General features: G+C 37.9%; 2 protein-coding genes across 2 annotated transcripts in view; both read left to right on the top strand.

The window, feature by feature from the left end:
- Window positions 1-632: 632 nt before the first annotated feature.
- Window positions 633-18994, top strand: part of LOC140136439 (uncharacterized) — a 31794-nt gene continuing 13432 nt past the window's right edge. The window contains exons 1-2 of the mRNA XM_072158163.1: window positions 633-736; window positions 14666-18989. Coding sequence (XP_072014264.1) covers window positions 15219-18989 — 3771 coding nt within the window. The 5' untranslated portion in view covers window positions 633-736; window positions 14666-15218. The remainder of the gene's footprint in view (window positions 737-14665; window positions 18990-18994) is intronic.
- On the top strand, window positions 3160-5016 carry LOC140136438 (uncharacterized). The gene has a single exon (XM_072158162.1). It carries the CDS (start codon window positions 3160-3162, stop codon window positions 5014-5016), a length of 1857 nt encoding a protein of 618 aa, XP_072014263.1.

The raw sequence follows: 18994 nt of genomic DNA on the forward strand, positions 1-18994 counted from the left end.
GGCTTTTCAGGCCTTTTTTGCCTGGCTTGGGAACAATGTTTGGCTTTTCCCCGGGCTTTTCCCAATGGAGAGGAAGACCTTTATGAATTGGGCACCTAGCGATCTGTGATAAAGCTTTACTATGAAAATGAGCAACTAGCAATCTGTGATAAAAAATTTTCAAAGAAGAGAAAACTTTATGAAAATGAGCAACTAGCAATCTGTGATTTAAGTGTTCTTGCTAAAAGAAAACCCTTGTGAAAAGCATACCAACAAATCTGTGATATATATATCATTTTGTTAAACATTTGAGCTATAGAACCTAGAGGAGCTTTTGAAAGCATTTTTGAAGAGCAATGTACCAAATCGCTAAATGTATGTATTACATGTACATATAAATTGTTGAACATTATGAGCTATAGAGGAACTCATAAAAACTTTGTGAAAAGCAAAACAATACATGTTTTATATTGTACCATCTGTGATATAACAATTCCAATTGATATTATACTTGTGAACTGTAGAAGAAATGAAGAGCTTTTTGAAAACCTTTATATGAGAAACATACTTCCAAATCTGTGACAATTTAAAACAGTTGAGCTGTTGAAGAGCGTATGATATTCTTTTTTGGAAAGCAGTATGCTTATGAAATCTGTGAAACATTTTTTGCAAGAACTGTGGATGAGAAGATCCACTAGATTTTGATTTGGACCAAAAATGCCATCAAGATTTGCAACAAGATCAATTGTTTACAAAGGTAAGTTTATTTTTCACCAAAGGTTAATTAATAAAACTCATCAAAATACTGGCATCACCAGGCCTGTACGCAGGATTTTTTTTTTGGGGAGGTGCTGATTTTGAAAAAGTGGACTTTTTTATCCGGGGGCAATTTTGTGAAAAGTTTGGACCTTTTTTTGACCAAAAAACATGATTTTTTGTTTCGCTGCGCCACACATTCTAAAATTTTGGAACTTTTTGTACTTTTGCAAATTTGGGGGAGGGGGGTGCGGCCTGTGTACGGGTACGTCTGGGCATCACCAGCATATTTTATTACATGCAGGCATTGGCAACCAATCATACTATATGATCAAGTTCCACCCATTCTAGATCAAGTTCTTAATTTAACAATCTGTAGCTGTATCTGGATGATTTACTCCAATAATATTACTTTAATATCAGGTTACCATGGTTACTGCATGGCATCAGAGGTTGATCTATTTGGCCTGTAATTGTTTGATTGACTAGATTTAGCATAAGGCGCTAAATCTGACAATAGCAACAATAGCATAAAGGAGCACAAGCTAATGTGAAAGTGTGATTCTTACCATAAGAGCACAGAACAGATATCAAGAGGGGCTGGGCAGTTGTTGTGGAGCAATTTTTTTAACACCTCGGCAAGGCAACTTTTTTTAACTCCTTAAGTTCTTGGTGAGACAATTTTCTTTTAAATATGCCATGATGACTTTGACGAGGTAAGTCATTTCAGGCTTTCGCAATTCATAGGAAGACATTTGATTCGCGGATGTGAGTTCTGGTTTGCTGGCATGGTCTCTGTTGCTTTTTAATCCAAGTTCCAATTTACCACTTTAAAAAGATTTTTTGTGATGTACATTCATTCATTCATATTTACCTATTTGGCAAAAAGCGACATAAAATTGTACAATGAAACATACAAAATATTAACACATTGAAAAGCTGCACACCAAAAAGACACCAAAATGCCGAATTGCCAGGATGACCCATAAAGTCTAGCTTCCTGTGTAGACTTAATTCCAATGGGGTCCCACACTTAATTCCAATGGGGTCCCATTCAACATTTTGAACGTTTTGAGCAAATTAGAACATTTCAGTGTGTTATGTTCTACATGTACTCTATATATGTATGTTAAAGATATATTCACTAAAAACTATGCTTCAAAGTGACTTAATTAGTAAGATATTAATTAAACTAGAGGCAAATGGTGGTCATAGACCACAAACCTAGCTGGGGCATGTTGGTGTTGTGGAGGTATCTGACCCCTGCAAAATGTTCCAAAAATGTTCCCCTGTGATGAGGTTTGTTGTCACCGAGTTTTGAGTCCTGTACTCCTCACAGATGTCCAGAAAATGCAATTCTAAGATTTGACCCAGATGACCTTTGACCAGACACCTGCAAGATGTTCCATAATTCACCCCTGGTCATGAGTTGTCACCGAGTTTGAGCCCTGTACCTCTTACAGATGTCCAGATAACGCAATTCTAAGATTTGGCCCCAGAATGATGTCTTTTGAGCTGACCCGTGCAAAATGTTCCAATATGTTCCCCAGGTCATGAGGTTGTCACCGAGATTGAGCCCGCACTTCACAGATGTCCAGATATTGAAATTCGAAGATTTGACCCCAGCTGACCTTTGACCTGCCCCCTGCAAAATGTTCCAACATGTTCCCCTGGTCATGAGGTTGTCGCCGAGATTGAGCCCGTGCACCCTTACAGATGTCCAGATATTGAATTTCAAGATTTGACCCCAGCTGACCTTTGACCTGATCCATGCAAAATATTCCAAAATGTTACTCTTCTCATCAAGTTTATTGTCACTGAGTTTGAGCTCCGTACTCCTACATATTGCCAGAAAATGCAGCAATTCTAAGATTTGACATGACCCCTGCAAAATGTCCCCTGGTTGTGAGGTTTGTTGTCACTGAGTTTGAGCCCCATAAATACCCCTTAGGGGGCTATTATTTTCTTTGGTAGGAGGATCCCAAATATACAGGGGTTCATACATTTTCGGAAAGAAAAATACGGGGGGGCATAATACTTTTGATGACCAAAATGTAGGAGTCACAAGATGACCACAGATAGTGTGTTTATTTTATTCAAAACTAGCGGGAGCTACAATGTATAGATAGCGCCCTCTTTGATGATTGGCTGCATGTCACTTTCGCTCTGTAAATGTTTCATCAAATTTGATATTTTAAAGACGTTTTTGTGTATTTTTCGTCAATATAGGAATTGCGTGAGTACATTTTATAATGGATAACAGAACTTGATTGAATTTTTGGAATCAGCAATTGTGCTATTTTGTCTTATTTTTGAATCTCAACGATCAGCGTTATCTCTTGTGTATTATACAAATGCAGAATTTGGAAGCAATTCTCTAACATAGTGCATTGACAGTTTATTGTACTTTAACTTTTTCACACTATGCCTCCACGAATATACAGTGAGGATATCCTACTTAATCTGAACAAAAGGTGTGATCAACAACATTGTTATAATATTGAACCATCTATCTGGACTACGTTGAGCAACCTTGGTATTGCCAGAAAAACAAGACGAGGTTGCCGTGGAGGAAAGGGGAAAGGACGCAAAATCGAAGTTCATATCACGCCCAAGCCATTTGATTTGAAACCACCGCCTTCGCGGCGGCGCTATCTTGTTGAACTACCTGCAGCCCCAGTCGGAGCTGGACAGAAACCAAAAAAGACAAAATCATTGCCAAAAGCCTGCCTCGGATCATGGAATGCGCGTTCAATTAAAAAAGCGGCGTCTATTGCTGACTTTATAATTGATCAGAAACTTGATGTTCTAGCCGTTACTGAATCATGGCTGGATGGAGACGATCGTGATGAAGTTCCTCTTGCAGATATTATCAACACTCTGCCCCATTTCGCCATTCACCATGCTCCTCGTGTAAACCGCAGAGGCGGCGGCGCCTGTTTGATTGTTCATAGGGGATTCAATGTTAGACTCAATGACATTCATATCTTCCAGTCATTCGAATATCTCGATGTACTGTTGTCAAATGGATCCTCATCAATCAGGTTGGTCATCATCTACCGCCCACCACCATCAACTGAAAACAAACTTACAGTGAAAATGTTCATGACAGAGTTTTCCCAGCTTTTGGAAACTTTGACCATTGCCCCGGGCCATCTTTTGATCACCGGTGATATGAACTTCCATCTTGATGATTCCTCTGATCGCGAAGCGACTGCATTTATGGATCTCTTAGATTCATGTGGACTCTGTCAACATGTCCATGGTCCAACGCACAAGGACGGTCACACATTGGATGTTATTATCTCGCGTTCATCTGATGAGCTTATCTCTGGTGTGGCCGTTTTGAATGGTCTTCCATCAGACCATAAACCATTGAAATGTCTTATGGATGTGCAAAGACCAGCTCCTGTAAAAGTTGAAGTTTGCTCGCGGAACCTACGACGTATTGATCTGGAACAGTTTAAAACTGACATTACATCGTCGACCCTTGGTTCATCTGAAAGCAAATTTGATCATCTCGATGGCGATCCTTCCATTCTAGTTGACCGATATGAACATGTGCTCTCCAGCTTGCTTGATTCCCATGCCCCTATGAGAACTCGGACAATAGTGCACAGACCTAATGCCCCCTGGTATGATGACAAGCTACGATCATATAAACGTGAAAAGCGAAAATGTGAGCGTAAATGGTTAAAATCTGGTTTGGAAGTGGATCACCAGCTGTATGTCCAACACTGCCAAGAATATCGCAAACAACTTGAAGGAGCAAAATGTGAATACCACCGTGCACAAATCAGTCAATGTGATGACCGCCAACTGTTCAAGATTGTCAACAAATTGAGCAAGTCCTCCTCGTCAAGTGTGCTTCCTGACCACTCATGTTGCAAAGATCTCGCGAATGGCTTTGGAGAATTCTTCAAGAAGAAAGTGAAAAGACTGTTAGATACGCTTGACAACATTAATCCACCTGGACTATCTGTTGATATAACTGATTCGTGTGAGAGTGAGTTCACTGCATTTCGTGAGGTATCAGATGAGGATGTTTGCCAGATTGTGTTGAAATCATCTACAAAGTCCTGTCCATTGGATCCAATTCCAACTAGTCTTTTGAAGAAATGTTTGGATCCACTGCTGCCACAGATAACCAACATCGTCAATGCGTCTCTCATGTCTGGTGTATTTCCTCAGTCACTGAAGTCTGCGCAAGTGACTCCACTTTTAAAGAAAGCGAACTCTGACCGAAATGAGCTGAAGAATTACCGCCAATTTCAAACTTGAAGTTCTTATCAAAGACAATTGAACGCGGTTCTGCAGCACAACTATCAGACTATCTTGTTGCAAATGATCTCTACGCTCCTAATCAATCTGCCTACCGGAAATTCCATTCCACAGAGACTGTACTCACCAGAATTCACAATGACATTCTCAACGCCGCTGACCAACATCTTGAAGCTGTCTTAGTACTTCTAGACTTTTCCGCAGCGTTTGATACGCTTTCCCACCCAGCTTTACTTCAACGTCTGCGTGAACGCTACGGCATAACAGGAACGGCACTGAAATGGTATGAGTCATATCTTCAAAACAGATCTCAGTCGGTTGTTATCAATGGAGAATTATCGGACAGTCTCGACCTTAATGACGGGGTCCCTCAAGGCTCGGTCAATGGTCCCCTTTTTGTTTACTCTGTTCTCAGCCCCCATCGGTGATGTTATTAACGCCCATAACATCAACTTCATGACATATGCTGATGATACGCAGCTGTACATGCTTCTTCACCCAAGTGAACGCAATTTCGCCATCCCGAGACTAGAACTCTGTCTTCGCGACATCAAAGCATGGACAATCAGAAACAGGCTTGTCTTGAATGACTCAAAAACTGAGGTGGTTCACATAAGTTCAAAATTTGTGAAAACTCCATCCTTTCCCAAACTCACCATTGATACATCTGAAATTGAGGTATCGCGGGTCGCAAGGAATCTCGGCGTCATCTTCGATTCATCTATGGACATGAAAGACCATGTTAAGAGTGTTGTCCGTGCAGCCTCTTTTGCAATCTACCGTATTGGAAAGCTGCGTCGCTATCTTGACAAGTCATCTGTGGAGAGGTTGGTACATGCATTTGTATCCTCGCGTTTAGACTCATGTAATGCTGTTTTGTACGGACTTCAAGAAAATGAAATCGCAGTTACAGAGAGTGCAGAACACTGCGGCGCCCTCGTTACCAAGTGCAGAAAGGATGAGCACATGAAGCCTGTTCTTAGAGCCCTCCATTGGCTTCCCGTGCAACAGCGGATTGTATACAAGATTGCATTGCTTACCTATAAGGCATTGCACGGTTGGCTCCTAGATATATTAGCGATCTTATTGAGGAGTATAAGCCACAGCGGACTCTACGATCGGCTTCACAAGCTCTCCTTTGTACACGCTAGCTCCAAAGAAGTGTAAAACCAAGTTCTACGGCGAAAGATCATTTGCCGCAGCTGCACCAAAGGTATGGAACAAGTTGCCTTTCAAGCTTCGTTCAGTATCAAACATAAACTCTTTCAAAAAGGACTCAAAACTCATCTTTTCAATGTATCTTGTTAGACAATATGATCGTCATCTCATTTCAGTTGTGCAATTTCATTTCTGCAAGGTTCTGAATTATATTGTTTTTAGAAGTGTGAAATAAGGTGGCATGTGGTTTGTGCAAATATTGCCTTTTTAAAAGCGTTTTTTAATCTTATTCATTTTGCTACTTTTTAAACTTGTGTCTTCAGAGTGTAGACTAATTTTATATACCAGTAGTTTGCTGGTCAAGCTTACGGTATTTTATTGATTGTGTAACTTGTACATTATTTTATGTTTTAGTATATTATGGTGTGTATAATGAGTTTATCATGCTTATTTTTCATGTATACTATTTTGTTTTTAGCATGTAGGCCCTAGTTGATATTGTATTAGTGTATGTAGTTTTTAAGATTCTGTGCAGCGCCTTGAGGCTGTTTTTACATCGTAGGGCGCTTTATAAATCCCATGTATTATTATTATTATTATTATGTAGTAGAGTAAACAGGAGCAGTTAGTAAACGGGAGTGGTAATAAAGATGTTGAACGGTGATGATAAACATCCCAGCAAACACAAAAACGTTTTAAAAACGCTTTTAAATAAGTTATATTTTGGCTTTTGGTTTAGGTAAAACGCTTTTAATAACATTAAAATGTCGGGTTATATAAAGGTCATGATAACGCTTTTAAAACGTTTTGTATGAAAACACACTACAACAATATTTTTAAATGTTTTCAAAAAATGTTATTGTAAACTATTTTTGCAAACATTTTGCCAAATATTGTGTCAATACTAAAATAACATTATGTTAAAATATTTGAACCCAGGAAACAAAAAATGTTCTTCAAATGTTTTTTTCAAAACCTTTCAATAACATTTAAATGTCGGGTTATATAAAGGTCATGAAAATGTTTTTAAAACGTTTTTGAAAATATTTTGGGCAAACATTTTTCGCAAAATATTTTTTCAACCCCAAAATAACATTCTGTTTAGAATGTTTTGTATCAAGTTTTCAAGAATGTTTTTGGAATGTTATTAAAATGTTTTTATACCCTTTATATAACCCGACATTTAAATGTTTTTGTAAAACATTTTTGTTTGCTGAGCAGTAGAATATCATAAAATGTTTTTTTATTTTATGAAAACGTTTTATAACCTTAATATACCCTTTATATAACCCGACATTTAAACGTTTTCTGACAACCTTTTATAACCTTTTGTGAATGATGTCGAAAACATTTTGTGTTTGCTGGGATTGTGTCTTGGACTAAAACATGAATAGGAATTATTATTATTACCCAGGTATAATTCTGGTTTACCCTGTGCACCCTGTGTTTTAGGGTTTGGTTAGAGGGATGTCATTTTCTTACGTCGGGGGGGGGGGGTCGGTGACCGGAGTAAAAATTTTATGACCCTCCTATTATGGGCACAATTTTTTTAGACCCCCCTATGTTGGGTCGAAATTTTTATGACCCCCCCCACCCACCCACTTCCACCTACACAGACTCAAGACAAATTATTCATTGCGGAACAAAGGCGAGGAGCGCAGCAAAACTTTAGAGCAAAGAAAGTGTGTGGAGTGCGTTAAAATTTAATTGTGTGTGTAAGGAAGGCGCTTATATGCATAAAATATCTGCATTATATAATGAAAGATTGTGTGCAAGAATACATGCACAGCGCGAAAAAGTCACCAGCCCTTAATAATTCTATACCCCTATTTTGGGTGTTGAAAAATTATAACCCCTATAATTGGTCTAAAATTCTATGACCCCACTCCCCAGTATATTCATGACCCCCTTCCAAAGAAAATGACAGCCCCTTATAATTTAAATTTAAATTAGGGTTAGGATTAGGTTAGGTTTATAAACGGTGAGGATTAGGGTTAGGGTTATAATTGGGGTTGCTTAGGTTAGGGTTATACTTGTGCTAGGGGTCTACCAGAATTATTCCAATACCCATGAATAGTCCTGTAACTATCACTATAGAATTAAATTAATTAAACTATGATCAGTCTTACCTTGTTAGTACTAGCTAGTATTTCTCATTCAAGATCACCATGATTACAGAAAACAGCAAATGGGTGATAACCATGATCCATTAACTCACAGATTATAAACATTTATCCACAGATTATAGAAGGAATTTTATCATACCACGATGCAGTGACCAATTCATCTAACACTGAAACCTTTTAGAAATGCAGTTTTAACTTGTTGTAGGGCATAAGGTTGTGCAATAAAAATTATTTACAATATTACTTGTATACCCTGACCCATTGACCCCTTAAACAGCTCAAATGTTACAGTCCATGACATATATACTACATCAAATGTAATGTGGCACCACAATAGTGCTGCCAAGCACGCATGCATATAATACCCAGTGGACTCGGAGGTATCATGAAGGTACTTCTTTTACAGTTACCAATTACTAGACTTTTAAAGGCTTTTATACTATTTTCCCCAACTTCATAAACAAACAAAAAAGGTAGGGAAAACAAATGAATTCATGTCCCGCATTCATGTAGGTCTATTCCATTTGCAAGCTATTTTTGTTTTTTTTATAATCTTAAAACATGTTTAATTTCCCTGTAAAATACAAGAACACCAATTGTTAATGTTTTAAACCACACAAATTTAATAGGAACTGGGATTCAAATATATATTAATGCAAGATGTTTTTAATCAAACAAAATAAGATACATACTCTAAGATATAAGTATAAAACAAAAACCCTAACATCAGAAGACAAGAAAATCCCCAACAATCATTTACTTAAGCAAAACATAGAGCCTGTAAATATGCCATGATAATGGCACTGAAAGAATTAAAGTTCCTACTGCAAAGGAAACACATCTGATAGTTTCATATACCAGTACTAACATTGGAATTACTAATCAAGCCAAAAACACATTCATTACAAAGAAAGAGACCAGAGAACACTTTCATTAATACAAAGAAAGAGGTCGGACATAACCATACAGAAATAAATGCTAAACATTTTAAAGCCTGGCTCATTAATCCCCTGTTTCCAAACATACCACCAAAGTCTGTAAAATACGGGTGCAAAATCAAAATCAAAAGATAAGCCAGAGCCTAATACTAGTACTTTTAATAGTAAACATAATATTAAACCCATAAATTTATACTACAATTACTGTTAAGGAGTGCCTTTAACACACCTGCATGGTTCATATCAAAAATCAAATTTCTATTAAAAAACCTATATAAATATGCCATTACTGCTTATTTCCACTGCATTGACATTCAACCTTAAAGAAAACCTTTGGCTTTGCAATCACCTAAAGTTATTCACTTTGTTCATGTGCCCATATGCCATTATTTCAACTATTGCTTCCTACACAAACTACTGTCACTATTATCCAAGTTTTCTGCAACAACCTTTCAATTCCAACTAACTACATCCAAAATCATATTAGCCATCAATCCTCCCACACATATATTCCTGGGCTTGCAGAAACAACAGGTCATTAATTACCTTTTCAACTAATTAAGTGCCTTAGGTTAAATAACAAATTACAGTAACAAACTAACAAACACATTCATTCCTTTAGAAAAACAATGATTCAAAAAGACCAAACCATATCTTCACTAGTCAAATAATTCTTACATAGCATCAAGTCAGGGTTTCAATCTCAAAGGGTAACAAAAAAAAAACATGTGCATTTTCACTTAGTTGCCAGCGGAAGAAAACGGGAAGATTACAGTGGTTTGTTGCCAGCGGAAGAACCCGAACGATTACAATACCTAGCTGGGGGGTGTAAACCCCCCAGCTAGGTAATTATGTCGTATTTGCGAAACCTTGAAATGTCTGTATCACATAACAATGTATTTGCCAATCATATATACTGCGCAAGTCCAGTATGTCGTATTTGCAATTTGAAGAATTTGACGTTTTACCTAGTGACGTAGTTGTGCGATGTATTTGCCCAACTTTTTCATTGCAAGGTAAAATTGCTGTTTTGTCCTTTTCACATAGTGACATATTTGCGCAACTGTTTCACAGGTAGTGACATATTTGCACAATTTATTTTGTCATTTGAACGTCAAAATTGTCATTAGTCCTTTTCAGATAGTGACATATTTTATTTAATATTGATTTTTGCAGAATAAGTAAATGCTCTGATAGTGAAAACACATTTGTGTTACTTTTAACCAGGTTTTAATCGACAATAACATTTGAATCAAGAGTATGCCGCAATTGAAAATCGCTAAATTTTCAAATTCAATTTTCTCGAAATGTGTATTTTGCAAATCCGTCACTATATGATACAGGACAGGTGACGATATATGTTTTAAAACAGTTTCTGAAAAAATACATTTCTAAAAAAAAAAAAAAAAAAAGAAGCAATTCTCATAATTTCCAAAATTAGGTTCGCATTCTTTATTACAGTAAAAACTTTTTTCATATTTTCAAGATTAATGTCGGTCTGTTAAGAACAACCAAACAACTTTTTTTGCTTAGTTAAAGAAGTATCGTGATACTATCCTCTTTTTATGACAATTTTCAATAGATATCCATGAAAAAAGCATATTCCCAAAATTTCAGTTGATTCCAATTTTGTGTGTGCGAGTGTATTACACTGAATTTCGTTCTGGTGTACCATAACGTAATTTAAATTTCACAATGTTTTTGCTAAACAAATTAATCTGCAAGAAATTTTTTGTACATAAACATTATGTAGCTTGAGGTTTCCAGTGGTATAAAAATTTCAACTTTTTTAGAGAAAAGTGGGGGATGATGCTGTGGATCACAAAATGCCCTTTTTAGTGTAATTTACATGCATCATTGCATATCAACTGCTTGTATTGAATATAAAATTAATAGTGGGGTTTTTGAGGGACTCTCCCTTTGCTTTGTATAGGGTTAAACTACATATGGGCGCACACCACTAAATAAACGTCCCATTGAAATGCACATGAAAATACAAGAAAGTAAGTTTGTTTTTCTACCTCCTCTAATATTTTATTATTTTGATTGAACCAATATCTTAGATAAAGATTTTAATCTTTAATTTAAATTTTTTTATTGCAATTAAATTTTTTGAAACAAGTTTCTTAAAAGACTTACCTGAGAGATATAATTAAACCCCTGAACAGCGCCATCCTGAATTTCATCCGACACTCATGCCTCCTTACTCAGTTCCAGCCATGATATTGTTCCGAGAGCCTATCACCATGCACATTCAATTCGGAATATTTTCTGAAAAGATTTGTATTTTGTATTATTGAACATTTATTCTATCGTTTATATCAAAACAACCAATATTACTCAAATTCAGTTCCCTCGGGATGCCAATATATTTCACATAGGCGCTATTTTTGGTGGGACTATGAAGGGTTACACCAAAGGATTTGGTGTAGTGCACCCTATTGGAAATGAAGGAATTGACAGCCATGGTGGTGCACTATTTTGCAAAGACTTTTCCCACTGGCCGGCCAACGACACTAAATCTGGCAGTGTGAAAGGCAACCAAATTATTCTGTAACAAAACAAAAATATACCAAAGCAAGTATTAGAGACCAGCAAATTTTGTAGGACAGTGGGAACAGAAATATTGTGTTAATTGTTGAGAAATAAGGTCAAGTATAAGGTGTACATCCATTGGCAAGGTTAGGGATCAGAGTAGACTGCTGCCCTCAGTCGTCAACCGTCTGGATTGACGACTGAGAAAACTACGTGGAAAAAAAGTGACGGATTTTGCAACAGGATTCCTGTGGCATAGAGCATGCGCAGTTGTGTCCAAATTGACCTTTTGACCGAGTTTGTTGTTTTAGAAGTTCAGAGCGCGATCTTGTCACAGCGGCGCGGTACAGCGACGCTTATCGGTACACGGGCGCCGCTAGTCAGTCGCGCCACGGCGCACAACCAAAGTCACATTGAATAGTTTTCAGAAGTCCGTCATGATATTGGCTGTAAGATAATCAGTCGTCACTACGAAGCATACACAGTACATACGAAGTGTAGACGGCTGATTGGAATTAGTCTAGGGATCAGAGAAGGTATAACACTTCCCATAATGCATATCTTCATTTCAATTGTCTGTACTGATTTGCTGTGTTGTGCCACAGTGATGAAATATGCCTCAGTGAACAGAGCACATCCAGATGTTGCAAAATCTGTTTATTTTCTTGACTAGCGAGTAGCGACCCATGTTCAGCTAGTCTATTCTCAAAATAAAAACAAAGGAAACCTGTAGGCTGTACAAAGTAAATGGGAGTGTTATTTGATGAAATGAGGAGATGTATCATGTTGCAAAGGTTTATGGGAAGGGTAAGACATCTTCTCTGGTTAGTGATTAGGCTGCATAAAATTTATTTTTTGGTTCTGGTTGGGGATATCATGAATTGACAAGGACAGGAGTTTATTTTATTTGTTTCCAATTTCAATGCGAAATTAGTATTGCTAGCAGATACTTTCACTAGGATCCACAACATGCTCATCGTTGAAGATTTGGGTACAAAAACTCATACTTTACAACTTGAGGACAAATTTTGCACTATGATTATGTCATTGAGGTTATTGGACTTTGCCATTGGGATGAGGTTCTTGTCCACGCAAGTTGTGTGTTAGACAGTCAGTCAGGCACATTACTCCCTCCCATATTCTGGACTAAAATAAATTCTTTTCAACTTCATTCCTTCTACTTTTTCTTTGTGATATCTTTGCTGTTGACTACTGTTTGTTGGAAGGTATTTGATCTAGATGATCTTCTGTGGTGGTCTGATAAGTCTTATGTAATTAGAATCATAGACCCTGGGAGATTCTTTCCAGGGTCTATATTAGAATTGATTATCTGGGTTTTCATTTTCATCATATACGTGTTATCTAATCAATTTCATTGTTCATTCTTTGAACTGCTTTGCTTTTGTTAAATATCTTAAAAAGAAATGTATTTTTAGGATCTTTGCTGTTATGCAAATACATTTATCTCTAAAGAGTATTGATCATTGGGTAATAACACACAGTTGCTTGTTTGTGGGAAGTTTTACACTGTAATCAGTCCATTGTATAGCAAGATTAGATATTTATTCAATCTAAACATTTTTTCTGGCATGGAATTTTAAGCCCTATGGGAATGTTGAAATAGTTTTGAATGAGTGACTTCTTTTTACTAGATGCAAATTTTTATGTAAACAATTACTGACTTTCAATATTTAGCATTACCTGTAAGTCAACAGTTTCTTAAACTGGGTGGTGGTGTTGTTTATCTATAGATCATACAGTTCTTTTCATGGTTGTGTGATGCATGTAAAATGTAAAATGAAGTAATTTTTAAGTAAAGGTGAACAATGATTGATGGTGCTATTTATCTTAAATCCTGTTTGCATCTTTAAAAGGGGTAGAACATCAGAATGTTCAACTTCAAAACAACTTTTTATAATGAAATGTAAGGATAAGTCATATTATTTGGCTAATTTAAATTTAAAATATACGTAAATAACACCATCAATTTGTACACAAATATACTGCACAGTTTACAGCAGACACCATAATACCTATGGTCTCAGGTTTACAGAATAAAAATTACTACAAAGAGGCAGAAAAAGATTAATAATTTGATAAAGAAGCGAAAATCTGTTAAAATAGCTAATGAATGTATATAGTATGATATCTGTTGGTATTGTCCATGTCTAGAATTGAACATTATATGTTTTGTTAGAAAAATGAATAAATGACCAAATCAAACAACCAAAAGATTAAATAAATTAACCCTAACACCCAAATTATACCACAAAAAACATGATGAAAAATGAAGCGCATGCATGAATCCCAGGGTCTGCGATGACGCAATCACCCTTAGAAGTGTTATATGCTCACAGAATTGCTGCCCGGGCAGCGATAACCCGTGTAGCTACCAGTCCGTGATCGTGTGGTTGGCATGTGGGGGGGTCAAAGGTTCGAATCCCGGGGGTGCCAAGTGACTTCTTTGTTCATCTGTCCCCCTCTTTCGTATCTTCTTTAACTTCTGATATCAAAAAGCAGGGTTAAGTGTTAGGGCTAAAGCGCTATTGGAATGTGGAAGTTCTGATGTACATGTATGACTTGTTTTGATCTTACATTGGTGTACCGTACTGACTTGAGTATAGTTCCATCCCATTTTTGGGTGAAAATTGTTCAAAATTGGGGGGTGGGACTATACTCGAAATGTTTTTTTTAAGTCATTTATTTTTTCGGCTTTGGAGTGTCTCTGGATCTAGAGCTATATGCTAGGATCATTCATGGTTGACTTAAAAAAAAATTGTAGGCCTATGTGTTTTGAATAAATTTGTACTCATGTCATACTCTATTAATGATTTCAAAATGCATACAAATATTAAATTGACCTTTCTTCTTTTTCTCTTTTGTCCATTGCAGATAAAACATACAAGATTGTTATGATGAGACCCCAAGATCAGCATAGTCCGCCACCTCCTGGGCCAGCAGAACCAAGACAAGTGCCACATGATACACCAAATGAAGATCCTATCCGAGACAGGCTTAAGGTACCTGCAAGTGCAAAAGTACCCCAGGGTCAGCCAGGTCAAGGAGTTCAGCAGGTCAGAGGTCAACGGGAGAGTAGTCCACAAAGAGGTAGTCAATGGGAAGGTCTTCAAAGGCACAAGCAACATATTAAAATACTACGCAATTTAAAAATAAACAAGATACATGGTGTGCGTAAGTGGCATAACTACTATTGGAACGGTACCTATCGATGTTTCAAATGTAGCAAATACTTTTTAAGCTACATGAGACTCTTTAATCATTTTGTCAACGACCACAAAACGTTGTTAACAGAAAAAAATTGCAGAAATGCAAGAAATGTGGAATTGAATATGGAAGGAAAGTTTCAAAAAGGAAACAAAGGTCTGCTCCTGCAACGGTGACAACAAGTGAAGGTGGAAGCTCATTAAGATCAGATGCACAGGTGATGTCAAGGTCTGCTCCTGCAACGGTAAGGACGAGTGAAGGTGGAAGCTCATTAAGATCAGATGCACAGATGATGTCAAGGTCTGCTCCTGCAACGGTGACGACGAGTGAAGGTGGAAGCTCATTAAGATCAGATGCACAGATGATGTCAAGGTCTGCTCCTGCAACGGTGACGACGAGTGAAGGTGGAAGCTCATTAAGATCAGATGCACATGAGATGTCAAGGTCTGCTCCTGCAACGGTAACGACAAGTGAAGGTGAAAGCTCATTAAGATCAGATGCACAGATGATGTCAAGGTCTGCTCCTGCAATGGTTATGACAAGTGAAGGTGAAAGCCCATTAAGATCAGATGCACCGGAGATGCCACCAGCAAAAAGACAAAGAATCAACTTGTGTAAAGCAAAGTCTGAATCTCAAGATTCGGAAACAAATGAAAGTAATTCACCAGCAACGTTTGTTCATAAAAGCAAAGTGAAAGTTAGCAGTGAACCAGTGTTAACAATTGGAGAAAATAAAATTGAAGTTCCTGATACAGCAAAAACTGATGTGCAGGATGCTATTTCTGCTCCAGAGAAGAAAGTATTTGACACCGATATTATCGTGATGGGAGTAACTGAAACTCACACATCCGATAAGGATGTGGAAACTGTGACAATTAGTGATAGCGATGATGATGTGATGGAGATACCCATCGAGCACACATGTGGTCATCGGAATGTTGAACACTCCCAACATCAGATGCATTCGAGTACTAGTATTCAAAGGAATGATGCGCAGCCCCACCATGGTGGGCATCATCATCATCATCACCATCATCATGACAGACAACTTTCACAAAATGCAGCTTCAAATTTGCCTTATAGTAGTATAGGGCATACAGCATTAAACACTAATAGGGATGCAAACTCAGTTGGCAGTAATCATCATCACCACAGTGATAGTAGAAATCTTCATCATCATCAACATCATCATCATGACAGACAACTTTCACAACCTGCAGCTTCGAATTTGCCTAATAGTAGTATAGGGCATGTGGCATTGAGCACTAATAGACATGCAAACTCAGTTGAATCAAGGCCACCTGATAATCAGATTGCAAACATTGGTCATCATTTAGACACGGTGACTTCTACGGAATCCGCACCTGTCCAGCAAGTCATTCATCACGGAGTTCAGCAATTTGTAAATCTCGGTGCAAATGCTCATCATTTACCCAGATTGACAGCTGATGATGGTTCAATTGAACCAAGAACTTTGCAGCAATTTGATCGTCACACTGCAAATATCGGTCATAATATAGCCAATGTGACTGCTAATGAAAGTGATGTATTTGAACAAAGAACTGTGCAGCAGTTAGATCATCACACTGCAAATATTGGTCATAATGTAGGCAATGTGACTGCCAATGAAAATGATGTAATTGAACCAAGAACTATTGACCAATCAACCAGTGTAAATGATGACATTCATTACACATTAGAAGATGCCAGTATTCAAAATAATGAAGACAGTCTGAATACAGTTCTTCCAGCTGAAATTCAAAGGGACGAGAGAACTGAAAGTCATCTTGTTGTGCATACATGTAGACAAGAACAGGTGGATGTTGATATATTGAGGAACCTTGATCATAATCAACCTCAAGCTCAGGAGACAGTCTCCGATCCCCAGAGAACACCTCAACCGCAGGAGACAGTCTCTGATCTCCAGAGAACACCTCAACCTCAGGAGACAGTCTCTGATCCCCAGGGAACGCCTGTCCAGGAGACTTCAGTTTCCTCAAGTACCTGTATGAATACAGAGGATGTAACATCAGCGGATGCGCTTATAGAAGATGCCAGAAGGAGGAGATGCAGTGTTATCCTGGAGAATCTGGAGATATTCTTTTGCAAATATTGCTTAGAGTGGTACAACAGGAGACATGAATGGAAGCGTCATAGATTCTTTCGTTGTCCAGTAAGTAAGAAACCTCGGCATAGTAAAGATGGCACCCCATCGCCAAAGAAAATGAAATTCAGCGAGATGCATCCTCCTCCTCCTCAGTCTGGAACGAGTTCTGATGGTCAGAAAAAAAAGATGAAGAAAATGAAAATGAAGGATTTTGTTCTTCAAGAAGCAGGTGACACAAGGAAATCTGAAGTTGATGAAGAACAGACATCGGTGTCGGGTGTGAAAAAGAGTACAAAACGAAAGAGAAAACATAATTCAAAAACAACATCAAAGACATTGGTACAGAGCAGTGATGATAGTGTGTCAGAAAGTGGTCATTCATCGGCGATGGAACAATCATCGGGGATTGAAGGGTCAATACCAGCAGCAAATCAGATGGTATCTGATGTAAGTGACAGGGAACAGCCATCAACATCGCATGCAGCAGGTGTGAGCAGAATCAGTAAAGCCCCCAAGATGGCAAAGAAACGAACAAAGCAAAGGAGGAAAGATGGCTCTAAAACAAAGACAAAAGGGTTGTCCACTCAGGGATTGACAGAGAACAAAAGTGGAAGTCAAAGTTCTTTGACTCTACAACAATCATCAGATGACACTGAAACCCATTTGTCATCGCGTATGTCTTCTGAAGAAGGAACTGCAGGTGCAGAGCTTTTAAAAGAAAAAGAAGGTCATAATAAGTTGCCTTCATCTGGTAAAATAAGTGACACATCCTCCAATAAGTCATCATCTGGTAAAAAAACTGACACATCCTCCAATAAGCCAGAGACCTCCTCATCTTCTAGCAATAGTTCTGTTACTAAGTCAACAGCCCACTCAAAATCACCAAGTACATCTAAAACCAAAGTTTCATCGGAGAATGTAGCCAATTCATCTGCATTTGCAAACTTCTTGTCAGCATTTGACACAGCTACAGTTAAGAAAGCTTCCAAAAAGCGCCGCATGGTGGCACCAAGCAATAAAGGAAAAGAATCGCCATCCCATTCCTCTAAATCATCTTCATCTTCGCCATCTCACTCCTCCAACAAAGTTAAAATGCCATCTTCATCTTCCAAAGCTAGTGAAGTTGCCAATGAAGGAAATGTGCCATCGCCCCTGTCCTCCAACAAAAGTACTTCAAAGATGTCTGCATCTTCCAAAGCTGGAGAGGTTAGCAGTAAAGGAGAGGAAGCACCATCTCACTTGTCCAATAAAGTTAAAATGACGTCTTCATCTTCCAAAGCTAGTGAAGTTGCCAATGAAGGAAATGTGCCATCACCACAGTCCTCCAACAATAGTACTTCCAAAGCTGGTGAGGTTAGCAGTAAAGGAGAGGAACCACTATCTCACTCTTCCAACAGAGAGAATTTGAAGTTGCCTGCATCTTCGAAACCGGGAGATATTGGCAATAAAGGAAAAGAATCACCATCTCACTCCTTCAACAAAAGTATTTCAAAGACATCTACATCTTCTAAAGCCGAATCATCTTCCCATTCCACCAAGAAAAGTACTACATCTACAAAAGCATCTACATCATCTCAACCTAGAGAAATCAGCAATAAAATAAAGAATACAAATTCCAACAGTAACCCCTCAAAATCATCTGTGTCTTCCAATGCAAACCGGAAAGACAACGAACACGGTTGCCAAATGCCAAGCACACCATCTGAAGAAACATTGCCAACAGCTTCAGCCACTGTAATAAATTCTGAAAAGCAGCAGCCTTCTGCTCAGTCAGGAAGAATAGATCAGACCCAGCCTAAAAAGCTGACATTGATGAGTTCCATATATTCTAAATCTGGTGACATTTTGAAAAAAGAAGAAAGCAGCCGTGAGAAACTCAGAAGGGTCTA

Source organism: Amphiura filiformis, chromosome 16 (assembly GCF_039555335.1).
Source record: "Amphiura filiformis chromosome 16, Afil_fr2py, whole genome shotgun sequence".
NCBI classification, from domain to species: Eukaryota; Metazoa; Echinodermata; class Ophiuroidea; order Amphilepidida; family Amphiuridae; genus Amphiura; species Amphiura filiformis.